The 27,902-nt window shown below is 38.5% G+C and overlaps 2 protein-coding genes and 1 long non-coding RNA gene across 5 annotated transcripts in view; 2 read left to right on the forward strand and 1 right to left on the reverse strand.

The window, feature by feature from the left end:
- The first annotated feature begins 6,073 nt into the window (after window positions 1-6,073).
- Window positions 6,074-24,024, forward strand: TPH1 (tryptophan hydroxylase 1). The gene is made up of 11 exons (XM_026706451.2): window positions 6,074-6,901; window positions 12,081-12,218; window positions 13,474-13,651; window positions 14,283-14,383; window positions 15,278-15,345; window positions 16,193-16,389; window positions 18,168-18,303; window positions 18,839-18,965; window positions 21,314-21,409; window positions 22,469-22,602; window positions 23,480-24,024. The coding sequence occupies exons 1-11, from the start codon at window positions 6,788-6,790 to the stop codon at window positions 23,640-23,642; spliced, it is 1,452 nt and encodes a 483-aa protein (XP_026562236.1). The 5' UTR covers window positions 6,074-6,787; the 3' UTR covers window positions 23,643-24,024.
- Window positions 6,935-26,087, reverse strand: LOC148128110 (uncharacterized). Of its 2 annotated transcripts, XR_015740821.1 has the most exons (3): window positions 25,918-26,081; window positions 25,162-25,832; window positions 6,935-7,046 (listed from the first exon to the last, which is right to left on the reverse strand). It is a non-coding gene; the product is annotated as an uncharacterized LOC148128110 (long non-coding RNA). The 2 variants fall into 2 exon arrangements; XR_015740820.1 differs by lacking the exon at window positions 6,935-7,046 and having other exon boundaries at window positions 25,203-25,832; window positions 25,918-26,087.
- The window catches only part of SERGEF (secretion regulating guanine nucleotide exchange factor), an 82,152-nt gene continuing 79,961 nt past the window's right edge, over window positions 25,712-27,902 (forward strand). Inside the window, exon 1 of one of the 2 annotated variants that reach the window (XM_026706533.2) lies at window positions 25,712-26,066. In XM_026706533.2, coding sequence (XP_026562318.1) covers window positions 26,022-26,066 — 45 coding nt within the window. In that variant the 5' untranslated portion in view covers window positions 25,712-26,021. The remainder of the gene's footprint in view (window positions 26,067-27,902) is intronic. The other variant, XM_087920507.1, reaches the window with a different exon arrangement.

The following is a 27,902-nucleotide window of genomic DNA, read 5'->3' on the forward strand; positions in this document are numbered from 1 at the left end:
AATTCTCTTCCCTTCATAATCTTCCCCCAGGCATGGCTAATATTTATTTAGTGGTCTAACATGCTTACATGGACTACCTTTTAGCCATATTAATTTGATTCAAGGACTAAGAGGACATACCTCATCTCATTTTCTTTACCAGCCTTTTCTCAACCTGGTACTATTCAGGTGTGTTGGATTTCAATTCTAAGATATCATGGCCTCTGGCTGGGGAATATGGGAAATGAAGTCTTAAACATCTGGGAAACAACAGGCTGAAGAAGTTATTGTTTTGTTCATCCAAGTAGCCAACCCATTAGCTTCAAAGTGAGTGGCAGAAAATTTTACGTAGCAGGATATGCCCTTAGGATTACGGTTGTTTGCTGTAATAGGTAACTAGTTTGCTCTTCATTTTAATATCAATGAGCAAACATTGCTTCTGATTGAGCCTTATTTTCTCACTGTTGACATGACCATATTTAAAGGAAAGGGAAGCAAAATTAATAGTTAAAGAAAACGGAAACAAATCACACAAAGGGAGAATAGAGCTGGGATGCAAAGTAATGACTTTCATACACACAAAACATTTACTGATAGAATAAATTACTTTCCACAGATTCATTACCTTATATTATTAGTACAGTGATCTCATAATATATAAATTGAAGTTTGTTCAGAACACTGATTAGGTTGATTGCAATCAATGACGACTGAGAAACAATTTCAGAACCCAGAAAAAAAGAACAGCTCCTTCTAAACACCGTAAGAGTCCGTGTCTTTCTTTCTGTTTGCACAGGCAATAGCTGTGATGCATTCATCTTCTACAGAAATATCTGTCTCTCTCTTTTCATCTCCACCCGCAATTTCTAATGTGAAAATCTTTTAGATTATTAAAATATATGATCTGTGAGTTGCATGTCTTCTTACAGACTTTCAAATTACCTGATGAATATGATTATGACATGTTCATCGAAACCTGTTCCTGGGCCAGGTTTGTAGGTGATCTATTTACTACCAGTAGTTGCAGGTAGTCTTCAGCTTATGGGCACAATTGGGAACTGGAATCTTGGCCATTGAGAAAAGTGGTCATTAAGCAAGATGCCCACATGACTGCTTTGTTCTACTATTACAATTCTGGCACTTCCAGTTGTGGTTGCTAAGGGAACTCTCAGGTCATAAAGCAGATGTGGAGAAAGAGCTACTTGCCAAGCTTATTTCCCCTCCATGTGTGGAAACAACTGCTTCAATGGGCTTCAGGAATAGAGCTGTGATCTTTGGGATTTTAGCTTTGTTTCTCCTCTCTGCTACTTGGGTGGCTCTTTCAACCATTCCCTGGAGACAAGAGAGCAAGCAGAGACACTGATTTGCTGAGGAGAAGATTGCAAATGGATGTGGGACAATTGGAAATCAGACATAAAGGCAGATAAGATGGCTGAAGGGCTTTATGGGCTATAAAGCCCCCTTTTCCAAGGCCATTGTAACTTGGAATGGTCATTAAATGACCAATCATAAGTTGAGAATTATCTGTAATAACAAAATAGCTCGTCATCCTGAGAAAGGGGTTCCTATCTTTCACCTGTACAAACCACTAACATGTTAATGTGATGCTTTATTCTAGATCACATGTGCGGATTTCACTTCTCTCAGAAGTGATTGTAGGTGGCCTTCGACTTATGACCACATTTGAGCCCAAAATTTCTGCTGCTAAGTGAAACAGTTGTTAAGATAATTTTGCCCCATTTTATGACCTCTCCTGCCACACACCTGTTAAGTGAATGACTGCAGTTGTGATGACCCAGGGTGGGATACAAAAGCAACAAAGTCACAAAAACAGGTGAAGTCCCTTTAATTCCTTCAACTTGGCTTCAAAGGTCCAAATATCATTGACTGGAAAAAAAACCTTCCCCACAAACAGTTGCGAAAAGAAAGAACTTTCGTTCAAACTCAAAATACACATAAATTATAAATAGAAAAAAAATCAACACAAACCACACTGAAGAATTAAGGAGACCAGGCAGGATAAGGGCTTGAAGACGTCCACAGATATCGAAATACACATACTGGGAAGGACACCAGAACTTAGATGAGCACAGAAAGACTAGAAATATTTTCACACTTTGCTTCCAGCACTGGCCCATGCACAGTTTGTCCTTTTAAATAGTGCTCACAGCTGCAGCCTATGAAGGGGATCAAGGCCCTTTCCTCCCCTGTAGACCACGTCATTCACGTTTCTTCCTTATCTGCTCCTCCCTGCATGCCCTAGGATGAAGAAGGGATGGGCCTGGGTCTCCCTCTGAATGCCCAGCCAGCCTGTGCCCTTCCCCAGTTTCCTCCACAATCTCCGGAGCCACACTCCCACTCCCTGTCGACTGTTCCTCCTCTCTCTCGAGTCAGATTTTAACAGGGGCATGACAGCTGTTGTTAAGTTAGTAACACGGTTGTTTAAGTGAATCTAGTTTCCCCGTTGACTTTGCTTGTCAGAAAGTCACAAAAGAGGATCCTGTGACCCCCGTGACACTGCAACCATCATAAATGTGAGTCAGTTGCCAAGGGTCTGGATTTTGATCACCTGACCTTGGGGTTGCTGCAGTGGTCGTAAGTGTGAAAAACAGTCATAAATCACTTTCATCAGTGCTGTTGTAACTTGGAACGGTCACTAAATGAACTGCTGCAAGTTGAGGACTATCTGTGTTCAGTGAAATGCTTGGCTTGATATATGCAAGCAATTCTTTTGTTATGCTGTAGCAGGAAATCTTGCTTCCAAATCAGGATACAAGACCACGAAAGTTTGGAGAATACAGGTTTTTATTTGCACACAAGGTTCAGAGCATTAGAATGGCAAATTCTGAACCCCTGGCTCTTCCTGAGAAGTCACTTTTATACATGTCATGACCTCAACTTAGCCCGGGGCGTTACTTTTATTAAACTATACCAACGAAGGAGAATAACATATACCAAGAAAAGAGAAGTACATATGATTAATCATTTTATCTTACACCATCTGTTATTTTATATATCCACCCTTGTTTATTGTAATAGGGTTAGTTCCTTGGTTCAGTAACCTTGAAGTTTTACACAATATTGTATTAAGCAAAGCTTTGGGGAATTGGGGGACTTCTGCTAAATATAAAAGTGCTTTATGTGTAATTTTCCTACTGCTTCAATGCTGCTCCAAGTCAGTTTTGGCCTTGGGCAGAGCCTATATGGACCAAAATGGCCAAGACTCCAATTTTTAAATGTATTCTGAGTTGGGCAAGATATGCCAGTGGAATGTCCCCCTTTTTGTCTTATTCCTATCTATTGATTTTCTCTATGTAAGTGCTTTAAAGAAATATAAACAGCGAATGACTCACTAACTGCTGGTATGGAAAGCTTGATGGAAAGTGCAAATAAGCTGGCAGCGATATTAAAAAGGATGAGAAACGGTGCCAAAAGCTTCTGGGAAAATACAGGTGGTTCTTGACTAAATGACTGCAGTTGAGCCCAAAATTGCTATTGCTAAATAAGACAGTTGTTAAGTGAGGTTTTTTTTGTCCCATTGCACCACCTTTCTTGCCACAGATATTACGTGAATCACAGCAGTTGTTAAGTGAGTTATACAATTGTCGAGTGAATCTGGCTTCCCCATTGATTTTGCTGGTCAGAAGGTCCCAAAAGGTAGTTGTCAACTCATAAAACAGTCCTATGCCTGTTTTAGTAGTTGCCATAAAAAAAAGTGGGGGGGGGGCGGGAGGAAGAAAATCTGGAAGAGCCGTTGAAATCGAAAGTACATTCCAAATCCTATCTTTAAAAGATTGTAACTAAAATACCAGAGCTTATATTTAATAATATATTTAATATATTTAATTGGAGAAGGTGAATGATGACACCCAGCCTGTGAACGTGCTCAATTGGAGAATCTGGTTTTTGAAGTTTGGCTCCAGAATCATGATGTAATTCGAGCGATTGCTGGAATCCTGACATGACCCGGCACACTGTCATAAACATGAGCCGGTTGCCAAATTTTGATCATGTGACCATGAAGAGGCTGCAATGGTCGTAAGTGTGAAAAATGGTCAAAAGTCCCTTTTTTTCGGTGCCGTTGTAACTTCAGTGCTAAATGAATGGCTATAAGTTGAGGCAATCTGTATGCATCCCCTGAAGGATTAAAGCTTTCAATGGGTACTCAAGGATGCCTGAATTTTGAACAGGAAGAACACAATTTCAGACTGGGCACATTGCTGTTCTAATTTGGGAGGGAGACCACTTGGCAGGTAATTTCTGGCTCTAGTTTCTCCTTTCGATATCTTAAAATAACAATTGGCAATTTTGGTGGGAAATTGATTTTCATACTAATCTTGCTTCTAAAAAAAGGAGAATTGCAGAAGAGAAAGATGGAGGAAAAACCTTAAAACTGCTGATTGGAGTTTTGTTTTCTTCCTGCCCTATTTCTCCTTTGAGGAATCATCGTTCTTGTCTATATGACAAGGCTTCGGTAAGCAGGGGACATATTTATGTTTTCCTGAGGGGAATTGGGGCCATTATGAGTGAACATGGGACTAGGACACCTAGAAGCAGTAGAAGCTTCTAATTTTGCTCTGTAGTGGTAAAATTGTCCAGCCACTGGTGGGATGACTGAAAATATGATAATGGTGACCCAACCAAACCACCATGATAAGAGCAACAATGTGCAAGTGCATTGATCCCACAACAAAAAAATGATATGAGATCCTTCCTTCCTTCCTTCCTTCCTTCCTTCCTTCCTTCCTTCCTTCCTCCCTCCCTCCCTCCCTCCCTCCCTCCCTCCCTCCCTCCTTTCCTTCTTTTTTTCCCCATCTGTGAGGAAAAATCATATTTTGTGGAGAAGAGAATACAAATCGATTTCATAAAGCAATTTCTTCATGCCCAGGGAACAATACACACGCATTCCATGATCTATTCCAGGCGATTTCAGTGCATGTAAGCACTTCTGCATCTCTGCATCCTGTCTGTCAGGGAGTTCAGATGTGGTTCAAGGATCAACTGAGTTCTATTTCAGCGAGTGCATTTTCTAATGCAAGATGCGGAGAACATCCTGTTCTCCAAGTAGCTGAGCTGAAATTAGATTTTTGACTTTCAGGTTTTGACTCATCCATACGATCACCTTTGCATTATAACAGTTCAGGGGATGGAAGGGATGGAAAGAAGATGGAATCAATTATTATTATTATGGGATGGAGACATAAGGAAAGTTTCTTGTGTTTCATGTCTGGTGTTCAGTGGGTTGCTTAGATAAGTCATCATTTTTCAGTTGCTTGGCTGAGTGGTTCCATGTAGATTTAAACCTAAATCCATCCAAGTGTGCTCCTATGAGAATAACAGTAACTACTAATATTTCTACAATGTCTTATTGTTAGATGTATGAAGTAGATAGCTTTGGGATAAAGTAGATGCATTAAGTTTGCTATAGTGATTAAGGCATCAGATGCAGTGACTTGCATCACCCTGACTAGAAAGAGGGAGATAGGGAGTTCTAGTCCCACCTCAGGTACAAAGCCAGCTGGGTCACCTTGGGCCAGTTACCCTATTCCAGCCCTCTGGAGGAAGCAAGAACATATCAATTCTAAAAAGTTTGCCAAGAAAACTGTAGGGACCAGTGCAAGCACTCTGAGAATCGAACACAACTGAATTGATTTTTTTTTTTTAAAAAGGTCCTACTAAACCATCCTCTAAACTTCCATGGGAGGAATGAATTTGAAACTGGATCCCTCTCCTAATCCAAAATCCACTGCATCACACTGACTCTCAGTTGTGTCCTAAGCGGAAAAACAGGAAGCAAAAGAAGCCTAATGGAATAGGATTGGCCCAGTCAGTAGATGGCAAGAAAGTAATGCTTTTATTTCCACTGCAAATGTGAATTTGTGTGCGTTTATTTATCTGTTATGTTTATATCCAATATTTCATTCAGGACTTCCAGATGGCACACCAAATCTTTGCTTTTCCCCACTGTTCTATAACCACAGCACTGTGGGGCAGACAGAGTTGAAAGAGAGGAATCACTACAAAATGCCCTTGAGAACTTTTGTGTTGACTATAGTCTAGGGGTCTTCAAACTTGACAGGCTTTGAGACTTGCGGACTTCCAACACCCAGAATTCCTCCTCCTGTCATGTTTGCTCAGGAATTCTGGGAGTTGAAGTCCACAAGTCTTAAACTTGCCAACTTTGAAGACCTTTGGACTAGAATGTCAACCTCCTTGCTCCTTGTCCAACATTTAACCCCCCACACCAAGAGTATTCATGATTCACCATAGAACAAACTGGTGTGCATGGGTGTAAGTTTCCTCCCTTTCAAGGCAAAGTTCCTCTGTAGGCCAATCTTGCTGCCACAAGTAAGAAGAAATGCCCGCCTGACACATACTTGCTCAGCCCTTGAGCCCCAACAAGGCGGAAGGGTGGGGGGGATGGCAATTGAAGAAGTTTAATGAAGTTCCAGAAGGGAATTCGTCAGGCCATCTTGGATAGGAGTGAAGGATCGAGGGGAAGAGCAGTAAGTAGCCTTAGTCCTAGGCGGGCAGACCTCACTAGGGCAAAGTGTGAAGCGCCAGGATTGCGGGCCTGGGACAGCCGCTCTCGTCTTGAGAATGCCTCCTTTCCATCCACGTGAAGATGGAGAGGGGCGTCGATCTCGCCCCGCCCCCGCCCTGCGCCGGTTCGCTTGGCCAGAGATCGGAGCCTTTCCCCTGCCCATAAATAGCCCAGCAGCAGCGGGAGAAGCAGCAGAAGGCGGTCGGGCGGACGGCGCGGCCACCGGTTGCTCTTGCCGTCGAGTGAGGTTCGCTCCTCTTCATCATGTCCTCCAACCGAATCGAGCTGCCCCGCAGAGGTCGCTCCTTCGACTCCGTGAGCGCCCACTTGGATGAGAATCAGCTCAGCGATCTTTTCTCTCCCCCGGGTCTGAATGGGGTAGGTCCTTTCGCCTTCTTTCTGGTTTGGAAAGCCAGTTTCCCCACTTCTTCTCCTTCTTTCTGGTTCGTTGGTCTTCTTGGACTTCTTTGGTCTTCTTGGGGTCTTTTCTTCCTCTCCTTCTCCTTCCCCAAATAAGGAGTTGCTAGGGTTAAAAAAAAAAAAAAGACTTAGACGTGCTTTGGAATGTCACACTTTTAAAGAATCTCACACTCTTCCCTTCCTTTGTAAGGGAACATTTTCTGTTTCCTACTGTTTCCCAGAACGTTTTGGTCACCTGATGGCGAGATGCTGTTGCTTGGTGCTTTTTCTGAATCGGTGCTTCAGATGAGAAATGCATTGGGGTTAGATGAGCTTTTGGGAGCCTTCGGTTCTCTATCTGACCTGTCCATATGATAGAAGACCAGGGTGCCTCTGTAACAGAGTCAGTTCTTTTCAGGAACTCCTGTTAAAGTTGGTCGTCTGATCGAATCAAACAGGAGATTTGTGGGAAGAGGAAGAGGAAGAGGAGAGACCCTCCCTTGTGTGAATTGGCAACTCTTATGATGGTTTAAAAAATGTGGTGAGGACTGTTCAAAATTACTCAGATAAAGATCTCTATTGGGTATGGAACCTGGTCTTTATGTTATATAGCCCTGCTGTTCAAAAATGTGCAATGCAACTGAACTTAAATGAAATAACTGAAGAATTGACAGGCTTTTATTTAAGTACGGTTGTCTCCCATTGCCTGTTTCCTAGCACGATTCTTTTATCATACCTTGGAAAAAGTTGCATGAACTTTATTTTGTCTTGCATCCTTCAGTGGGAAATAAACAGTGAGACCGACCCAGTTCTGTCAATTCTGCATGAATTCTAGGTATCAGAATAATTTCCTACTCAAATGTCCTTTGGGAAGGGATTGACTGACCATAAACTATAGCAAGAAGTTGGATATTGCCAACAGGCTATTTAACCCAGCACTCTTTTTGAAGTGGCCACCCAGAAGCCAGCAGCCACCTAGTAAGATAGACTGTCAACTTGTGTTCTTTGCTTTATGTTTTGGTAGTCATTCTATGCATTAAGATCAAAAACTACATTTGTCTTCGTCCTCTTGTATTCATTGTTCTGTTTATAGCAGTCCAGTAAAGAAATCAGAAAGACTTCTTTGCATAGTGATTCATGAACATGCTCATGTTGTAGACTGTTAAAAGAAGAAGACTGCGGGGTGTAGTCTTTAATTTAGGTTCCATATACTCCTTGGCTACCTCTCTCTTTTTCTGGCAGTATACATGATCAAGTACTCTTGTTCATGTTTTTGTAATACTAAATGTTAAATAGGACACACATTCCTAAGACCTTTTAGATTGGTTCACCTACCACTTTTCTGTCTATCAAATATGAGGTATACTCATGAGCATCAATGTATATCAACTGTCAACAAGTGGGGGCAAGAAGGTCCAGCATGGAAAATGAAGGCTGCATTTTTGGCAGACAAGATTTTGATTCCTAGAACAGTGCCTTTTTCTACAATGATATATGCATCAAAGTTCACTGCTACTGCATTTGCCTGGGGAATTATCTAGCTTTAGCCCATAGGATTTCAATTCCTGATTTATCACCTTTGTTATATTTTTCTACTTTTGTGACTTAAAGATGTACACCATAAAAAACTACAGAAAAATGTTTCCAGCTGCAATTAAAACTTACTCTAAGCATCTTTTGAAAAATCACATGTAGATATTATAATGCCAGTATTGATTTTAATTAAAGTAAAAAGTAAATAGAATAAAATATGTTTGGCTGAGGAATTCTGGGAGCCATTGTAAAATTGTAAATGTTAAGAAACACTGCTCTGTGACCTGCATTTCTGAGTGATAAAGTTGAAGAATTGCAGTGTAGCACTGGTAGAATTGGACAAAAGCTTCTGGAGAGTATAGTTTTTCACAATAAACCTATATGGCTGGTTATACTTGATAGGCACCTGTACTTGAAAAATGTCATGAATACTGTGAGAAACTGAAAAGCTCAGCATAACACAGAGATTCATATAAATGAATGTCTAGCCACAAAATATTTTTCCAGTGCAGAAAAATTATAAAATTGAAGTAAACCAAAATCTAATTCCTACATTTTCCTTCCCCTCCTCCAATTTCTTTTTCTCTTGAGACGATTTGTTTAGGTGGTAAGTTTGACAGAATGCAATCTCTTATAATTTGTGATGGGGGCTTTGTGGTTGAAGGTGTGATAACAATTCTTCAAACAAATATATTCAAATTTTGCATTCATTTTCTTTTTTTCTGCACTCATGATCAAATAATGAAATACTTCTAGAAATTTTGGAACTGTTTCTTTCCTTGGGATTGTGAAAGAATTAGGAAACAAATGACATGAGAGAGGCCTGGATGCGGAAAGCAAAGAAAGGAAGGGCATCAATAGAAGTGCTATAGTGCTATAGGACCAATCACAGTGAATAGAGTGAACGTAATAACATAATACAGTAAGCTTTGATTTGGGCATAAGGAAAGCTCTTCTGGGCTTCCCTCAGGCGTTGTATGTTGTCATTCAGCATCCCCAGCCTGGTATACCATCCAAATGAACCTGACTGATCTTCCTTCAGGTGTCATGGATATTGGTCATGGTGATTGAAAATTATTAGAATATGTACTGGAGGCTCAGATCCAGGAGTGGGATTCAAATTTTTTAACAACCGGTTCTGTGGGCATGGCTTAGTTGGTGGGTGTGGCTTGGTGGTCATGTGACTGGCTGGGTGTGGCCAACTCAACATCACTCACATCGAGGCAGGCATCTCCTCGCCTGGCCTCTCATGACTGTGGGGATGCTGCAACAGTCATAAGTGTGAAAAATGGTCATAAGTCACTTTTTTCAGTGCCATTGTAACTTTGAATGGTCACTCCACACAAGCAAAGTACCAGCAAAGGAGGGGGAAAAAACTCCAAAGAAGTTCCTGAGACAGGAAGTCTAGTTCTGCCAAGAATGTAATAAGGGTTAACAGAGAGGCAGTTTCTGTAAGCAACACCAGAATGTTTCCTTCCTGCCTTCCTTACAGGATTAGGCCAGTAATTTCTTTGAACAACCAGTTCTCCGAGCTGCTTAGAATGTTAACAACCGGTTCTAGCGAATAGGTGCGAACTGGTAGACCCCCACCCCTGCTCAGATCTCAAGTTGGAGTGAATTATTAGAAAGAATTCTAACTCTTTTTTTAAAGCCAATATATTGCTGGGACTTGATGATAATGATGTTGGAAACTTTTCTTGTGAGAACTTAATCTGCTTTCTTAAATACTAGGTTTGATAAACTGTTTTGCATCAAACTGGTTGCTTTTACAGCAATTAAAGGAGTTCTGGATAAAATAGGTGAACAGAAAATCAATACTGGTATTTGAGGCAAAATGTTAAAGAGCTCAATTTACAAAGTCAAAAGTCTTAGATTCTCCACTTCCTGCTTCCATATATAGCATTTAGAAGAGAGTAAGGTAGAATAACCTTAAAAACTTGGCATCGATGAAGTAAAATATATACCATATATATATATAAATCAGGAGCCTGTACAACAGGATACAAAAGCAATCAGAAAATGAAACAAACCCTTTGATGTTATAATTTTAAGTCATTTTGAAAAAGAAAATCTTAATAGCTAAGGAGACTACAGGAGATTCCCTGGAGAAATTTAATTTTCTTAGGAATGGAATGCACTTTCTTCAGACACTTTATTTCATGCTCTATAGGTTTCTTTATCAAACATCATGGAGAATTAATTTATTATTCAGGTTACTGTGTGGTTTAAAGTCTTTTGGCAAGAGATTGTGAATTTTTAATAATTTGGAATTAAAACTTATATACAGACAGCTGGTTTGAAACAAACAGAAATGTTTGGCTTGAATTAAGGAAAAGCTTAGACAACTGTAACCATTATCTTATCCTATAAGCTAATAATATTTACATTTAGCTTTCCTTGTAAATTTTTTTGTATTGAAAAGTGATCTAAATATGTGGAAAATATATTCAAACAATTGTACACAATTTCTAGAGTGAGAAGGAACAGCTCTGCCAAAGAGACCTTGCATTGCACCAGGAAGCAAAGCTAAATTCAAAGAAAGATCAATAGATTTATGCTAGTAGAGTGGACTTTTTTGTCTATTTATTTTATTAATCAAATTCCTACACTGCCCATCACACTGGTTGTACTTCTGGGTGGTACCTGTCTTCTCTGCAACCTCAGTCTTTAATCATTGCTGGAGGCTTCAACGGGTCTTGTTTTCTAGTTTCTCTTTCAGAGTTATTGATGTAAAAAGTAAAATTTCCTTAAACTGAGCTAGGTTTCTGGTGTCCATATAGACGCATCCATGGAATTTCCTCAGCAACATTATGGAAGTGGTTTGCTGTTGCCATCTTCTGTGATTTATTCTTTTGACTTTCCAGTTTAGTCTATAGCTTGAGATTTCCTGGAGGTCTCCCCTCCAAGAATTAACCAGATTAGGTTTTCTGAGATCAGCTAAAGTTACCTTAGGAAGCTTTAATCCTGCAGAACTGTATGTGAATTTATGCTTACTGAAATCTAGATTAAGTGCATCTAATGTGTTATGTTTGGATATTCAATTTGAAAAAAATTCTAAAAACAGAATTCTGTATATTTGGTTTTAAATATTAAATAAAATGTGCCAACCTTTTAAAACTGTTTACAACTTTTAAAATTTTATTATATGCAGCTATGATATGCCTTGAAATGAAGCAAGTACGAAAAGCATTTGAGCATTGAAGTGCCAGCTCTGCATTTATTATTGCTTTGGTGTATCTGTGGGATTACTTCAAAATACCATCAGTTCAAAAGCAATGACAAAGCTATGATCATAACTGTCCTTAATTGAATGAGGCCTGCTCCAAGGAAAGGGACCATTTATAAATTGCGAGGCTCTTTGAGATCTGTCTAAATCAAAAGTAATTCTTTTCCAAGAAAAATTCTCAGACCTAAACCTTTATTGAAAATAGAGATATGACTACAAGAATTATGGCCATTGGCTTACTTTCCATATAAAAAAAAAAAGACAGATATCATTGGATTCAACCTTTGGGAAATACTTTTCCTTGAAACAATAGAGTATTGCCCAAATTTGATGTCATTCTATGTAATAAAAAATAGACCTGAGTTATTTAACACTGATGGCCACAAAATTTTATTTTAGATCTTCAAACCAAACTATACTACAAATGAAGACAATAAAGAGAACAAGGCCAATACATCTGAACGGAGTAGAGCTGCTATTATTTTCTCCTTAAAGAATGAAATTGGAGGACTTGTCAAAGCATTAAAACTCTTTCAGGTAAGCTGTTACTCTTACCTATAGTTGAACAAATAAATATATGTGTGGGCATTTCCAGTAGATAGGAACAATTCTGAGAATGCCATAATGCAATCTCCATTTTGCTTTGTTCCTTAAATACTCCAGCGGATTAAGTACCATTCCATATAATAAACAGCCTGCTTAATGATGAATGAGATACCAGAGTCTTATCGAAAGGGCTAGTCTAAAAAGTTGAGCAATGGAGATCAGAATAAAAACTGTGTGTATTTCAATCCTATTGGGAAAATGGCATAGCAGAACAACTCTACCAAAATGTTCCATGGTTTCCTTATATGATGCTTCGTACCACCAGCTGATCACACAAAACAATCTAAAATTCTCTGCTGTAGAACACAACAAAGGGTATTGTACCACGAATCCAATCCGACTCAAGGATGGAAAACAGGGAATTAACTGTGAAAATGATCCTAGTCTTTTTTTTTTTTTTTTGGTCACAGTTTGGTTTCCTGTAAAATGGAAAACTGATCAGCTGTAAACATGGATGTTCAGACTTCTGCTACTGTCAAAATAATGAATGCAGCATTGTGCCATAAAGTGATGTCATTAATTAGATCCACAGAGGTACACTTGCATCAGGATAGTGAAATGCTGTTTCATTGGACAGATTGGTTTGATTCCACCCCCATCCTATCACTGCCTCTGACTATAAAACTAAAAAAATGTATTTTAAACAAATCAGTTGTAAAACTGTTTTCTTTTACATGGGTTACTACCTCTTTCCCCATTTCACTTCTACAAGGAATAGGCTCAAAGTTTATTCTTCTAACTGGAAATAAATCACAATTCCTTGTTGCATAAACATAAAGCAATGACTTTTTAAAAATATATAATTAGTAAATTCAAGCAGATTAAATCTAATTTGGATCACAGCTTTCCCAAAAAATAGAAGTGGTATTTCTCTTTCTGAGTTTTATTGTGCTGAAGAGGAAGAGAAAGGAGATAGAAAGGGTGCAAGTATGTATTTGTTATGACTTAGTCATATAATGGGAATTTAAAAAAAAAATACATATGAACTAGGAAGAATAGAAGACTGAACATGAGTATATTTAATATAAATAGTATTGACTATAAATTTAAATGCAGTATGAATTAATTCAAAGTATAAATTTATTTGTGTAAAGCTTGACTAAATGGATGTTAAAGAAATACTGTATACCCTAGATTTTGTTTTCAGATGATATTCATGATCCCATATAATGGTCTTATTATTCAGGAAAAACATGTGAATTTGGTACACATTGAATCTCGAAAATCCAGAAGACGAAATTCAGAATTTGAGATCTTTATTGATTGTGATAGCAACAGGGAACAGCTAGATGAAGTCTTCCATCTCCTGAAATCCCATGTGAATTTCTTGACTGTGAATCCAATCAACAATCTACAGGAAGATGGTAAGAAGGAGGAAAAAAAGAAAGTGATTTATTAAAATTGCATGTGTATTATAAAGATGTCTTGCTATTCCAAGGCTTATTGAATGAAATTTAAAAATACAGTTGATTTTGTCTCTCTTTTTAAGCTTTCACTGATAAATGATAAATAAATTCAACAAAAAATAAGCTTTTCTGCAACTGGAGCTCATTCTTCAGATTTCTGCCTTTTGGGACAATGAAGAACAATTCTTGACTAGCAATTCTGTTAGTAAATAATTCTTTTGTTAACTTTGGAATGATACATTTTTATTTAAAGCATTTCTGCCTTCCATTTTATTTCAAGAAAAATTTCAAGAGCATTTTAATATTGGTGTCTCTTTGCACATGCTTGACTTCAGTGAGAACTGCAATGATGATGCTAATTTAATGCAAGTATCTCTCCTTATTTTTAATATAGCTATCCTGTTTCATTGTAAGTACCACAGCAGGAAGCATTTTGTGCTGTGCATATATATGATAAGAAGAAGTTGCCTTCAATTTTGCCATTTACTTCTTAACAGCTAGATTTCCCTTTGAACTGTCATGAGGCTAGTTTCCTTTTTCCAACCAGACTAATTTTTATTAATAACTGTGTATCTTCTCCGTTCCCTAGACATGGAAAATATACCCTGGTTTCCTAAGAAGATCTCAGATTTGGATAAATGTGCAAACCGTGTTCTGATGTATGGATCTGATCTGGATGCAGACCATCCAGTGAGTAGATTTGTAACAGCCTTTGCCTATGTATATTTTGGGTCTTTTCTGAAGAAAAGGTGCTTGAATCATTGGAGATCTAACTCCCAAGCTTGAATATTTTTATTCTAATCTGCATTCCATTTTCAAATTTTGTTTTATTTATTAAACACAATAAAATATATAGAATTTAGATAAAGCTGGGAACTCTGAAGCTCTGTGAGATTCAGGGAAAACTGGGAGGAGGGAGGAAGAGTCATACATTTTTATCTTTTTGATGACATGTATAAGGTTTCACGTGCTTCCATTTCCTCAAATGTGCTCTTGCAAGTTCTAAAAAAATGCTTGCTTGGTGATGGTTGAAATGCCTCAAAAGAAGAAGAAAGATGTTGAATTGAGAAAGAAAAAGGCCAGAAAGTTGTATCACTCCTGGCTGAAGTTATAGCTCTGATAGAAGATGATCTACACTATTGGCCCAATTGTTTTCTTTTGGCAATTACTACTTATTTATTTTGAATCATGTGTGTGCATGAGGTTGGGATGTGAGGTCTATATAATATTGTATTGGACAGTTTGTCCCTGCTATTAATTGCAGAAACGTATGTAAATCAGTATTCCCTGTTCCGATGCTCTCAGATGTATAGGACTACAACTTCCATCATATCCAGGCAGCATGATCAAAGGCTGAGTAGTGGAGGGGAAGTGGAATTGTAGTGTCATATATCTAGAAGGTACCAGATTGAAGACTGAGGTAAATAAGTATATAAAAAAGAGAGAGATAATAGATTTCTGGTTTGCATATATTTACCTCATGAAATGTTCCCAAATTTTCTTTCGCTGGCTGTCAAACTGATTGATAGAACTAAGCCATTTTAATCTTAATAACGAGGAAATTATTATTTGCTTTTGCAATAGGGTTTCAAAGACAATGTTTATCGCAAGAGACGGAAGTATTTTGCTGACTTGGCTATGAATTACAAACAGTATGTATCAGTGTGTACTAAATGCTATTATTGCTGATGATATTAAAACAACTGACAGATAAAAAGCGCTGAAGACATTTAGAAATAACTACTGAAAGGACATTCCACAAAACAGAAAGTACAGCATTCCTTGGTGTTGGAAATCCACACTAGATAAAAGTAAAATTAAGACGTTGCTCTGAAGTTAATTAGTTGGGCTTCTAGAGCTCACCAAAATGGTTTTATTCCTGAGGTGGCCATATTTTCTTGGGAAAAATAAAGGTTAAATTAGAAAAAGGGGGGAAATTGAAAAAAGTTCATAAGGAAAAATGTAATTGCTTATATTTAAAGCTTTGCATTACAAAGCAGAATCCAAGAAAAATCTTTAAAAAAAACACTTCTCCTAGTAAAAATATCTAAAATCAAATCATGTACTTAAAACTCTTCTCAGCCTTCACTGAATTTTTTAATGCTTCTGGATAAGTCTTGATTCATTTTCTGCCTTTGCTAACTGATAAAGCAGAGTGGCATTCCATGGGTTTGAAGCAAATGATACAGAGCAGATGGGAACATTGATGTTAGCTTCTTAAGAACATGTTTGGCTGAAAGCAGCTAGGACAGGTGCTACATGTGTGCTTGTATGCACTCTGATTCCCCCTTTCCTCTTTGAATGTAACTCAATGTCCATCTGTAATAATATATACCAGATTTGTAAAAGCTCAGCTTCCATTTTCCAATTGGCTTAACCCAATTTGTAACCAATGTCCAGTATGCAGAATAATAGAAAATATGCCATTATGCAAAACACCATTGTGGACAAATGGACAAATGTTAATGAAGTGAATTTTTTAAAAACTTCTTTCTGTAGTGGGGAACCGATTCCCAAAGTCAAATTCACGGAGGAGGAAATCAAGACTTGGGGTACTGTATTTCGGGAACTCAATAAGCTGTATCCAACCCACGCGTGTAGAGAGTACCTGAAAAATCTGCCTTTGCTTTCAAAGTGCTGTGGATATCGAGAAGATAATATACCTCAGTTAGAAGATGTGTCCCTTTTTCTCAAAGGTAAGAGTCAGATGCCTGTTCAATGTTGAGCTCTTGCTGAAGCAGAGCTTCCATTACAGAAAGAGGACAGCAAGTTCTTTCTCCTCTAAGGACCACATTTATTTGGAAAGTAATCTGTTGATCAGCTTTGGCAACAGTTCTTCATGCTCTGTCTAGATTACAGTAGGTTTCTCTTAGATGAGTTGCATTTACCTTGGCTGAATTCATGCTGAAGAGGTAATGAGGCTCTTTGTTGAGGTAAAGTTGAAGCCTTTTGTCCAATAAGGTTCTTCGTATCCCTTAGAAACCTCCTTCAGTGCCTGTAAAAAAACCCCAACCCAATCCAGGGAAGGTGGCCTGAGGTGTTGCATCTGTAAGTTATGGATAGGTGGTGTTAAAGAGCAAAGTGGGAGAATCACCCACTGCTTTGGAAACTGAATCAGCTAGATGTTTCTCTTGAGCTAAGCACCTTTGCATCCTGCATACAATAATGGTATTAAAAATTCTGAAGAGGATTGCTGTGTGCATTGGGTAAGATGAATGTTGAAAAGAGTCTGGAATCCATTAGCCAAGAGGCAATTATTAGGATAGTAACTGCTATGCAATGTCATTCCACTATCAAATGGCATTGCCTGTCAAGTTGCTTTTAAAAATAAATTGTTAACAGTCTAAATAAATTAAGGCTCTCCTGTTTTATGATGAACCTGTTTGGCGATAAATAACTCTAGTAGAAGTCCATTTGAGAGCACTATTTGATGTGTACAGTGTATGTGTATAAGCTGTTTTCTGTATTACTTCTAGCCTGGGAAATCTACTTTCTGCTATACAGGTAGTCTTCAGCTTATGACCACAACTGAGCCCAAAATTTCCATTGCTAAGCAAGACAGTTGTTAAGCGAGTTTTGTCCTATTTTACCACCTTTTTGCCTCAGTTTTAAGTGAAACACTATAGTTGATAAGTTAGTAATCTGGTTATTAAGTCAACCTGGCTTCCCCATTGACTTTGCTTGTTAGAAAGGTCGTAACTGGGAAAAAAGGTCTTTTAAGTCACTTTTTTCAGTGGTGTTGTGGGGAATCTGTATTATGTGTTTGACCCCATGTTTTGGAAAGGGTGTTTATAACTTTTGATCAAAATATAGGCTTTTTGGATAATTATTTATTTATAGCAACATTTCTGTACAGCTTAATGTCAAAATACCTCAAGGTGGCTTATCACTGCTTTGATGTTTTATCATATTATCAAGAGTGCTTTTGTTTTGGGCACACCTCAGTTTCTCCAGCTTCTTGCTCAGACATACATTCTCATAATCCTAATTAGGCCTGTTTATCAAACCTGTTGTAGAAGATTGTTATCACCACCTCCCCTGTTTTGAGATTCTGATGCCAACTTCATTTTCAAGATTGTATTGAGAAATAATTTGATCAAAGAAAAAAATGCAAATATTTTTATTTCTACTTGGAAATACTTCTGGCCTTTGTGCTTGAGGTGAAAAAAAATGAAATTTTGATTTTAGGTTTTACCAATTAGATTTGTTGTTATAGAAATGGCTACTTTATACTATTATGTAAAAGTAAAAAGTTGAGGTCTGATGTTCATGCCTTATTCTACTGCACCAAAGACAGTTGGAAGTCAATGCCTTCTTTTTGCTTTTCCCCCTTTTCTCTCCCTCATGTTTTTCTTCCCCCTTTTTCCCTACTATTTACTTTTGTATTTTCTTTGTAAGTGTTATAATAAACTAATAAAAACTATTTATGAGAAATATATAAAAGCTATTCCTGAACTATTCCTTGGTTTTGCAGAGCGCACTGGATTTACCATCCGCCCTGTTGCCGGATACCTATCGCCCAGAGATTTTTTGGCAGGCTTAGCATTCAGAGTATTTCACTGCACTCAATATGTTCGGCACAGTTCAGATCCTCTTTATACACCGGAACCGTAAGTGGGGATTGGTAACCCATTGATTTTGTTTATATGTCAGCACTTAACGGCAGACTAGATCAGGAAAGAGGCACTGCCAAAAATACTAGAAACTTGACAGAATTTCTCTTCCCCTCCGCATTCTACCAAAGAGAGTCAAGGCGGTGCAATCTTGAGTTTCTTTCTCATGAAAAGAAAGAATATTATGAATTAATCTCTTTACTGATGGTTACCCCCTATTTTCTTCAAGGCCACCTCTCTACATTATAATAAGCTTCTTTAAGTGTATTCAGTTTGGAGCCTGAGTGTTACCCAATTTTTTAAAAAAATTATATTGCAAATCCCTGTATTGGATTATGTATAGCTGAGATATCTACTACTGTGACAGATTTCTTCCTTTAGAATAGTTGAGAGAGGGAAGACAGCAAAACTGAGAAGTTAATCTTTTGACAAGCTACTATTATTATGCTAACTATGTTAATGTGAGATGGTTTACATCCAGCAATTGCAATATTGCAAGTTTTAGTATCATGTTGTTTTATCTGTTTTCCAGGGATACTTGTCATGAGCTTTTGGGCCATGTCCCTCTTCTGGCTGAGCCCAGTTTTGCTCAGTTCTCACAGGAAATTGGATTGGTATCACTTGGTGCCTCAGATGAAGCTGTTCAAAAGCTGGCCACTGTAAGTAAAAAGTCCTGGCCAGTGCAACATGTTCCAGTTGTATGTCAGTTTTTCTAGCCACATATCCCTCTTATAGTAGCTATCTGAGACATTTAAAAAGGGGGTATCTTTTGAAGAGAACAAAGTTGGAATATGGCCACTCCTGGTTATCTGGGCACTGCTGGTCAGATCAATGGAGTGTTTATTCCAGAGTAGTGGCAGGAGTATGTGAACAGCCTGCGCCTGAGTCTGAGTCAGCCAAATTAATCTTCTAAAAGTACCACTGATTTCAGCAGGCTTAACTCTAGCTTTTCTATACTGCAGGCTTATCTGCGATGCTGTGGAGAGGTGGAAAAGGCTAAGATGGCAGACAGTCCTGTGACTGAAGCCCTGACCCATTCTATGTGAATTAATATTGTATTCATGCGTTGAAGCAGTGATGCTCCGCCATCTTGGCCTTTTGCCCCCAATGGATACCATTGTTTGTTTTCTGTAAAGAGCCTGAAAATGAAGTTGACTTAGGGAATCCTCTTCTGGATTTCATTCCCTTTTTCTTCTTTGCCCACAGGAATGTCCTGATGTTCTGCCAGACCTCTGGCCCCTAATTGTTAGATTCCCTTATTTCTTTATAGCAGGAAGGAAGGAAGGAAGGAAAGAAGGAAGGAAGGACTGTAGTTTTATAATGATTCCTATCTCAGTAAATTTGAGATTGAGTGGAAACCTAGCTTTTCAGTGCTCCACTGGGAATGTGATGGGGAAAAAAAGGCTGGTGGGGAGAGTGGCTAGTGATCATTAGCAGAGGAGAGGTGGCATTCCTGCTACCATGAACAATAGACTATTTGGCTGGAGGTGTTTGCCTATAATAAAATGAAGTACAACAGGCAACTTGAACAGAATCACTTCAATTGGCATAAATCAATGCACAATACCTTTGACACATAACAGATAAAGATGGATGGTGGTTGCCTTCCCAGTGGGCTGTGTGCAGGTGGAGAACAAATCATGCATTTCTGCCATTGAGCAATGATCAGTTTACTCCACTGATTCTGGAGCTAGCTGTTCTTGTGCATTAAGCCACCCATCTCCTTGGAAGAGAGAGTGTCAGTAAAACTTAAAGGACTAACCGCAATAGCAATAGCACTTAGACTTATATACTGCTTCTCAGTGCTTTACAGACTTCTCTAAGCAGTTTACAGAGTCGGCATATTGCCCCCAACAAATGCATCCTTATTTTATCTACCTCAATAAACTGCCCCAAATATTTCTCTTTTCATGCAAACCACAAAATGGCTCCTTCCAAAGAGGTAGATTTGTTCAACAGCACTTTAAAAACACCTAGAGCCTCAAGGTATCATCATGTACCATTTCACTTTCCATTTTACAAAAAACATTTATCAAATGCAGTTCTGCTATATTTATTTCTGACTGTTCATTATAAATTTGCCAGAATGGAATCGGTGTCGTGAGCTGGAGAATGTAAATAAATCTGCCTTTTAAATGAACTGTTTAATTTAAACAGTACTGAAATGATACTCTGCCATTTCCTCAGGAGTTCAACGCAGAGTACAAAATGGTCTCTCATTTAATTCCACTCCCTCAAATGAAATTGAAATAAATGGAACTTAAGAAAGTGACTGATCCCAAGTCATTTGGTAACTTTGCGTGGCAGAGAATGATCTTGAACCTGAGTCATCTTGAGCCTCATTCAACATCTTACCATAGTACCATGCTTTTAATGACAGTACATGAACTGGGAAATGAGGCAGCAGTACTTCCCTTCTGTGATGACAGAAATTCCATCCTTTTCTTCTCCAATTTGAAGGCTGCCTTTTCAAAAAGTTGATGGCAATCTGGAAAGTTTATGCTGTTTGAAAAAAACTGTTGAGCTGCTGTCCTTTCATGTGGGGCTAAGGAAGATATCTGCCATAGGAAAAATTCTGATGGAATATTCTATTTTTCATTCGTGCAAGGGAACCTAATCCTTTAGTGGTCCACTGCTACTATTTCTCAGAGTGGTTTCCACATTATTGTAACTGAGATTGTTTAATCATCTTGGCCATGTTGACTGAGGCATTATTGTCACTGCAGGCTGGGTCCACAGCACATTCTAGGTCAAAATGTTTTTGGCTAGAATTTGGCTTAGTTAGTTATGCAAACCCAGACAATCTGGGTTTACTATTGTTTAATTAGCCATGAGATGGTGTGTTGCATGGACACAGCTGATATATCTGAAAATATTGGAGAAATGGTGTTTACTTTCCACCAGCAAAAGACCATATGGACACTCAGTGTTTATGCTTTATTCACTGTGTGTATCTCTATTAGAGAGCTGCTTCTTCTTCTCCTCATTCAACTTTATTCCTTCTCAGTGCTACTTTTTCACAGTGGAGTTTGGCTTATGCAAGCAAGAAGGGCAACTGAGAGTCTACGGAGCTGGTTTGCTCTCTTCTATTAGTGAATTGAAGGTAAGCCCCAACTGTACACTCAGGTGGAACTTTTATTTATTTCATTTGGCTTCACTGTTCTGCTTTAGACTTTCACCTGAATTGATGCCTCAAAATGCTTCAAGGAAATCTGTCATTGGTTATTTTCTCAGCGAAGGATATGATAGTGTTTTATTGTGTGCTATCAAATTTGTGTCAACTCTTTGTGACCACAACTCTCATGAAATAGAGCCAAGGGTCATGTTGGAAATGACCAGGCTGAGTCTAAGGGAAGGGTCCACGTCATCAGTTTGGAGTCCCTTTGTGCCCATAACAGAACTAAGTCCAGCCCTCCTTGAGTTCCATTGACCCTTATCTACTGCCAATTTGCTTTAACTATTAGTAGTTATGGTTCTTGTAATGAGCTGTAATGAATGGATTAAACTTTAACTCATTTGAACCCTGGTTTCCTGATTTCTTGCATCTAACAGAACACTGAATACAATATTCATGAGTTCCATTGTTATATGTTCTAGCATGGCATTTTAATCAATAAAATATTGTTAATTTAGAGCAGGTTTAGCAGAAGAAAGCTTGGCATTAACAAGAATCTAAAGTATTCAGCAATATTATTCAATTGATAGAATGGCAGCTACTGGTCTAGAAATGTACAACCTAAAGTCCCCTGAGTAACCTGAAGCCCTCAAAATGTTTCAATATGGCCCACAAAAATTCCCAAAATGTGTTACCAAAGAATGTGAATGTGGCAGACAGGGAGGAATTGTGACTATCAGTAGAATTAACTCTATTTAATTGTAATTATATATACCTGAAATGAATTTTAGTTTTCATCTTAGCACCATTTACTAGTTTGGGGTGACTCAAGAGGTCAAGGGTGATTCTTGGTTTGAAAGTTGTGCACTTTATAGAACAAGACATATTCTTAAGAATTACAGTAACAAACAATAAAAACAAACAAAAAGCATTAAAAGTTAGAATCCACATAGAATGTTACTAGCTATCTCTAAGGGTTCTTCTGTACTGATGTGTCTATAATGTGCACATTTCAATCTTTTCTATTTTGGTGTGTCTGATAACCAGCATGCACTTTCCGGAAATGCCAAAGTCAAGTCTTTTGAACCTACTGTCACCTGCAAGCAGGAATGTATGATTACTACCTTCCAGGAAGTTTACTTTATTTCTGAAAGCTTTGAAGATGCAAAAGAAAAGATGAGGTAATTTACTGTTTGCCTCTGGGAAACTGAAAACTAGCAGAATGAAAGACATCCAAATGTTCCATTCCCGGCCCTTGGAAAAAAATAACACCTTATCCCATTTAGGTTAGGTGTTAGGTTACCAAAAGGCCAGATACTCAAAAGCACAATATAAATGTTACTTGCAATATAATGCCAGTGTTGTCTTGAGGTTTGCCTTTTCTGTTCTGTTTTGCTTTATAAATAACACAGCTACATTCAAAAATATCAAATATTTATTTTAAATACTTTCCCTTTTTCCAGCAATTGCTCATAGACAAGGGTAATTTTCAGTTTTACTATGATTTATGAAATAAACTATGATAGCTGGCTTTACCAAAAGGGCAAACTACAAATCAAGCAAACAGATAAAATTATGACTTATTTTGCTGTGTGATCTCAGTTTATCTTCTGCATCCATTTAATTTTCTCATTTATATTTTTGTTCTGGTTTAATTAATTTTGGGGCCTCTCCCTGCTGGATTATCTTCATTTTTTAGTTATTTCTCTGGCTTTACCTTTTTCCAAGTTAGGGCAAATTTGTGGACTATTTCTCTCCTTTCTTGTCTCTTTCCTGGGACATTATTTCTGCACTGGTCACAATAAAGCAGGAAAATATTGACTATATATCCCATAATCCCTTGCCACTGGATCTATTGGTTGGCTTATTGGTTGGAGGCCACTGATTTGTCTATTTCTGATCCACACTATCACATCTGCCACACCTTTTCTTCTTTAATGGCAATCATTCAATAGATTAGAAACAGTGGGACAATTATTAAGCTATTTAAATGTTTATAATTGACTGAAACTGCCACTATGTAGACAATTCTCTTTTTTTCTTTCCTTATCCGAACAGAGAGTTTGCAAAGACAATCAAACGCCCGTTTGGAGTGAGCTACAATCCATATACCCAAAGCATTCAGATCCTAAAAGATCCACAAAGTATTGCACATATGGTGAATGAGTTACGGCATGAACTGGACATTGTCAGCGAGGCCCTCATCAAGATGGACAAGTAACTGGGAGTCTAACCTGTCTAATAACTTTTCTGCATTCAGTAGCTGTGGATCCCACCCACACATACACATTCTAGCAAGATAATACTGCTTTTGTGCTTCATGCAGAATGCTTCTTCCCAAAATGATCAATGAAAGGAAAATATCTTTGTTTTAATATTGTTTTTTGGAAGATTAATATCAATGTTTACATACCACTCTTCCCTCCTCTCTTCAGTTCCTTTCTATTTATTTGAAAAGAAAGTAGAAATAATTTATCTAGAACAATTGATAGATTATGAAATGCTATATTTAAAGGCTAATGGTCCATATGGTCCACTGTTATGTGCAACCAATGATGGCTAGTATTAGCTGCTATGGAAGGAGCAATAAAACCTTAAAACTATCTCCAGAAGCGTGTGTTCTGGTTTATCTCCTAACATATTTTTTTTAATTGCAAAACCACAGCTATAATCATATTATACCTGCTTACCTAGCAGAAATATCAGTTAAATACTTATTATTGCATTCAATAATGAATTATTTCTTGTTTCTGAGTATAAATAAGTACAATATATTTGTTTCTGAGTAAGCACTGCATGTTCCATTTTTCCTATTACATTTCAATATGAATAATATTAAGTAGAATATAGCACTTATAATTTGGGAAGTTGTAATTGATTGAATTTGAACATCATGTTAAGCCATAGTTTACTTAAATAAGACTTGCTGAAGCATCCACAATTGGCTGAAGTTACATATCATGCTCTCTCATCATGGTGCCAATGGGTAGCAGGTGCCTAAGTAAAAAATAGGTACCTAAGAACCTATTTTGTATGCCAGAATCTTGATTTTACTTTTTATTTTATAACTGAACAAACCATCATGCCAACTATGAACGGACAGGCCCGACTTTCTGATTGCAGCTTTAGTGCCCGCAACATGCTCTCAAATGTTGAAATGTGCCCACAAGTACTGCATGGCTTACAAACTACACATTAACTTGGTTCACACGGTACCTGAAATAAAAACCAAAGGAATCATTCAAGAGCCATGGTGGCACAATGGTTGGAATGCAGTACCGGAGGCTATTTCTGCTAAACATTGAAAAATATTTTGTCAGATAGTTGATTTCTGGAGAACCTTCCTGGTGAGATTTTTTTAGCTAGCCTTGTTCATCATATGTCAGACAACAAATGTATCATGGATACCGTAAAGTTGAACTATTTGATGTATGTTGCATCCGGTGGGAAGCTAGGACAAGATGAAATAAACTAGAGATTATGTCAACATGTGTATTTCTTTCAGCTCCTTCCCTCTTCATAGGGCAGAGACAAATTAAGACCATATTGTTATGACAGCCTTGCAACAAGATGGGCAAGCAAACCAATTTTAAAAAATAAGTAAAAATAAATAAAATAACTATTATAGTATTTAGTCAGCCCATCTGACCAAAGCAGGCTAGATTTATTTAGAACCATATTGACTTCTGATATCTTCAACCAAACCAAGGATTGCCAATACTGTAACAAATAAGCCATACCTTTTCTAAGATGACTCACATGCTGCAATTGTGAAACCATCTGTAACTCAAATGCCCCAGGTCATTTTTATTCAGAATTATTTTCATACCACTAGTGGGCACATTAGAAAATACAGACAGTCCTTGATTAATGACTTGTCAAATTTAGTAGCTGTTCAAATTTATGACAGCTTTATGAGTGGTCCTTGATTTTACCACAGTGCTCTTTGCAAGCTTCACAGGTGGTTTCCGAGAAGCAAAATCAAGAAGTCCTGGTAAACTGCTTCCATCCTGCTGCCAAGAAACATCAGAAGAAACATCAGAAGTCTCGAAGGAGGCTTTGTCTTTCATAGACACACAACACACATACACACACACAGGGAAGTATTGGTAAACTACTTCCATACGGCTGCCAAGAAGCGTGAACGTGTCCATCAGAAATGGAGCTCCACTTTGTTTTTCATACACACTCACTCACTCAAACACACAGAACAAAGCAACTCCTTTGACATGTCTTGCCCACGTAATCCTGGTTATTCACGCTCAGCACTCCTCTCACGAGTTCGCGTCGCCACATCTTCCACAGCTCCAAGCCACAGCTGCAAAAGCCGAAGGGGAAAAATGAGCCTTGCATTGGCCTTAGTAGTCCTCTCTCTACTTGCCCGACCTGGCTACGTCCACAAACCTCTGGCCTTCGGTTTTATATATATATATATATATATTACTTCCAATTTTACGCGGGAGAAAACCCGAATAACCAAAGATCCACATATATACAGTACTGTAAAACAGCTCCTGCAATTGCAGCCAGAAGCTGGGAAAGGCGGACCCATCGGCCGCCGCGAGGGCTTCCGCAAGTGGTTCCGCCTTCTTCGGCGACTATGGCCGTCGCCCGCCGGGATGCAACGCCAGCGCTACTCGCTTGGGTAGGTCCCCCGTAGCGGTGCTTTAAGAGGGCGGAAGGAAGTGGCCTCCCTCTGGGCACGGGAAAAAAAAAAGGGGGGGGGTTAAAAGGGCCTATCGTGGGTCAGGCTACGGCCCGGGAGGAAAGAGGCGGACTTTTGTCTTTGCAAGGGGAATTTTCCCGCGTTTTGTTTGCCTGCCTGTTGTTGTTTTGTTTGGTAAATGAAGCGTCTGGTGTGCATTTGTCATCGCGCAGCAAGGCGGTGGTGGTGATTAGTGTTTTTACCCCTCCTTCCCTCCACTTTCACCCATTACTGAAAGTGACAGGATCTTATTAAAACTGTATTTTCGGAAGAATTAGCTATTGGTTAAGTTTTGGTTGGGTTGAAACTAAAGGGGAAATACCTGCGGCTATTAAGAATTACACGTCGGGCAGGCAAGCAAGCAAGCAAGCAAGCAAGCAAAGAAGATCCTCCGGTCACACGTTAATGCCTTTGTCAGATCCAGAGACCCGTCAATCCCATCACAATTCAAGCGAACAAGCCCTTTAATGTCTTCGCTATCGCGCGGTTTCGAAAGACACCGGAGCTCGGTTCACGACACATTCAGCAGCGCTAAATTGTTCGTATAGTATAGTTGCAATGGCAGCAATTTAAAGAGCGTCGCAAAAATGGTTATTATCCCTTCAAATGCTTTGGAAGACTTTACACTTGAGAGAGAAGTGAAAGGTCTCTTTTAAGGCTTTCTCATTTTGGGGGAGAAAGTCTGTATATTCCAGGCTTGCCAGCCGGCTGTGAAAAGAGTTTTGGCATTTGCTGCTCCCTGCTGGCCGATGGGTCTTACTTTATTAGCCCTTTGGTTGGGACTGCTTTGTAAGGTGTACAGGTTGTCTTTGACTTGTAAAATTTGGTGACTGTTCAAAGTTACAACGGCAATGAAAAAAGTGACTTAAAACCGTTTTTCACACTTACTACCATGGCAGCATCCCCATGGTGATATGATCAAAATTCAGATGCTTGGCAGCTGACTCATGTTTATGACGGTTGCAGCAGCACCCTGTGGTCATGTGATCCCCTTTTGTGACCACCTGACCAGCAAAGTCAATGGGGAAGCCAGATTCACTTAACCAGGTCACTAATTTGACAATCGCAGTGATTCACTTAACAACAGTGTCAAGAAAGATTGTAAAACGGGCCAAAATTCACATAATAAATGCTTCGCTTATGAACAGAAATTTTAGGCTCAATTGTCGTAAGTCGCGGACTGCCTGTATACAGAAAACAGCATTCAATCTCTGGCCCCAGTAAATGAGCACTCAATAGGATAAAAACCTGTAAGTCAAGAGTCACAATTAAACTTGATAAATTTAATTCTGGATTAATGTTATTAGTTTCATGCTGGAACCTGTCTGTTGGAATTTGCTGTCTCCATGATTAATCACCTATTAGCTGAATATCCTAGCAATTTAAAATATAGGTAGTCCTCAACTTACAACAATATATTTCATGAACATTTGAAGCACTGAAATAAGTGACTTATGACTGTTTTTCACACTTTGGGCCATTGCAACATTGTCATGGTCACATGATCAAAATTCAAACGCTTGGCAACTGGTTCATATTTATGAGCCTTTGCTTTGTCCCAGGGTCACATTTTGTGACAAGCAAAGTCCTTTTGACCTTTTGACAAGCAAAGTCAATGGGGAAGCCAGATTTATTTAACCATGTTACTAACTTAACAACTGTGGTGATTCACTTAACACTTATAGCAAGAAAGGTGGTAGAATGGGGCAAAAATCACTTGTCAAATGTTTTACTTAATTACAGAAATTTTGGGCTCATTTGATATGTCGTAAGTCG

This window comes from Pseudonaja textilis, chromosome 1 (genome assembly GCF_049901715.1).
Source record: "Pseudonaja textilis isolate UNSWEBS1 chromosome 1, rPseTex1.2, whole genome shotgun sequence".
Taxonomy (NCBI): domain Eukaryota; kingdom Metazoa; phylum Chordata; class Lepidosauria; order Squamata; family Elapidae; genus Pseudonaja; species Pseudonaja textilis.

Bases quoted from the DNA above. Each gene is read 5' to 3' on its own strand.
- TPH1 (XM_026706451.2), top strand. From the start codon at position 6,788: ATGTCCTCCAACCGAATCGAGCTGCCCCGCAGAGGTCGCTCCTTCGAC. The intron at 12,219-13,473 runs GTAAGCTGTTAC...CTTATTATTCAG, and splicing joins AAGCATTAAAACTCTTTCAG to GAAAAACATGTGAATTTGGT. The intron at 18,304-18,838 runs GTAAGTGGGGAT...TCTGTTTTCCAG, and splicing joins CCTCTTTATACACCGGAACC to GGATACTTGTCATGAGCTTT.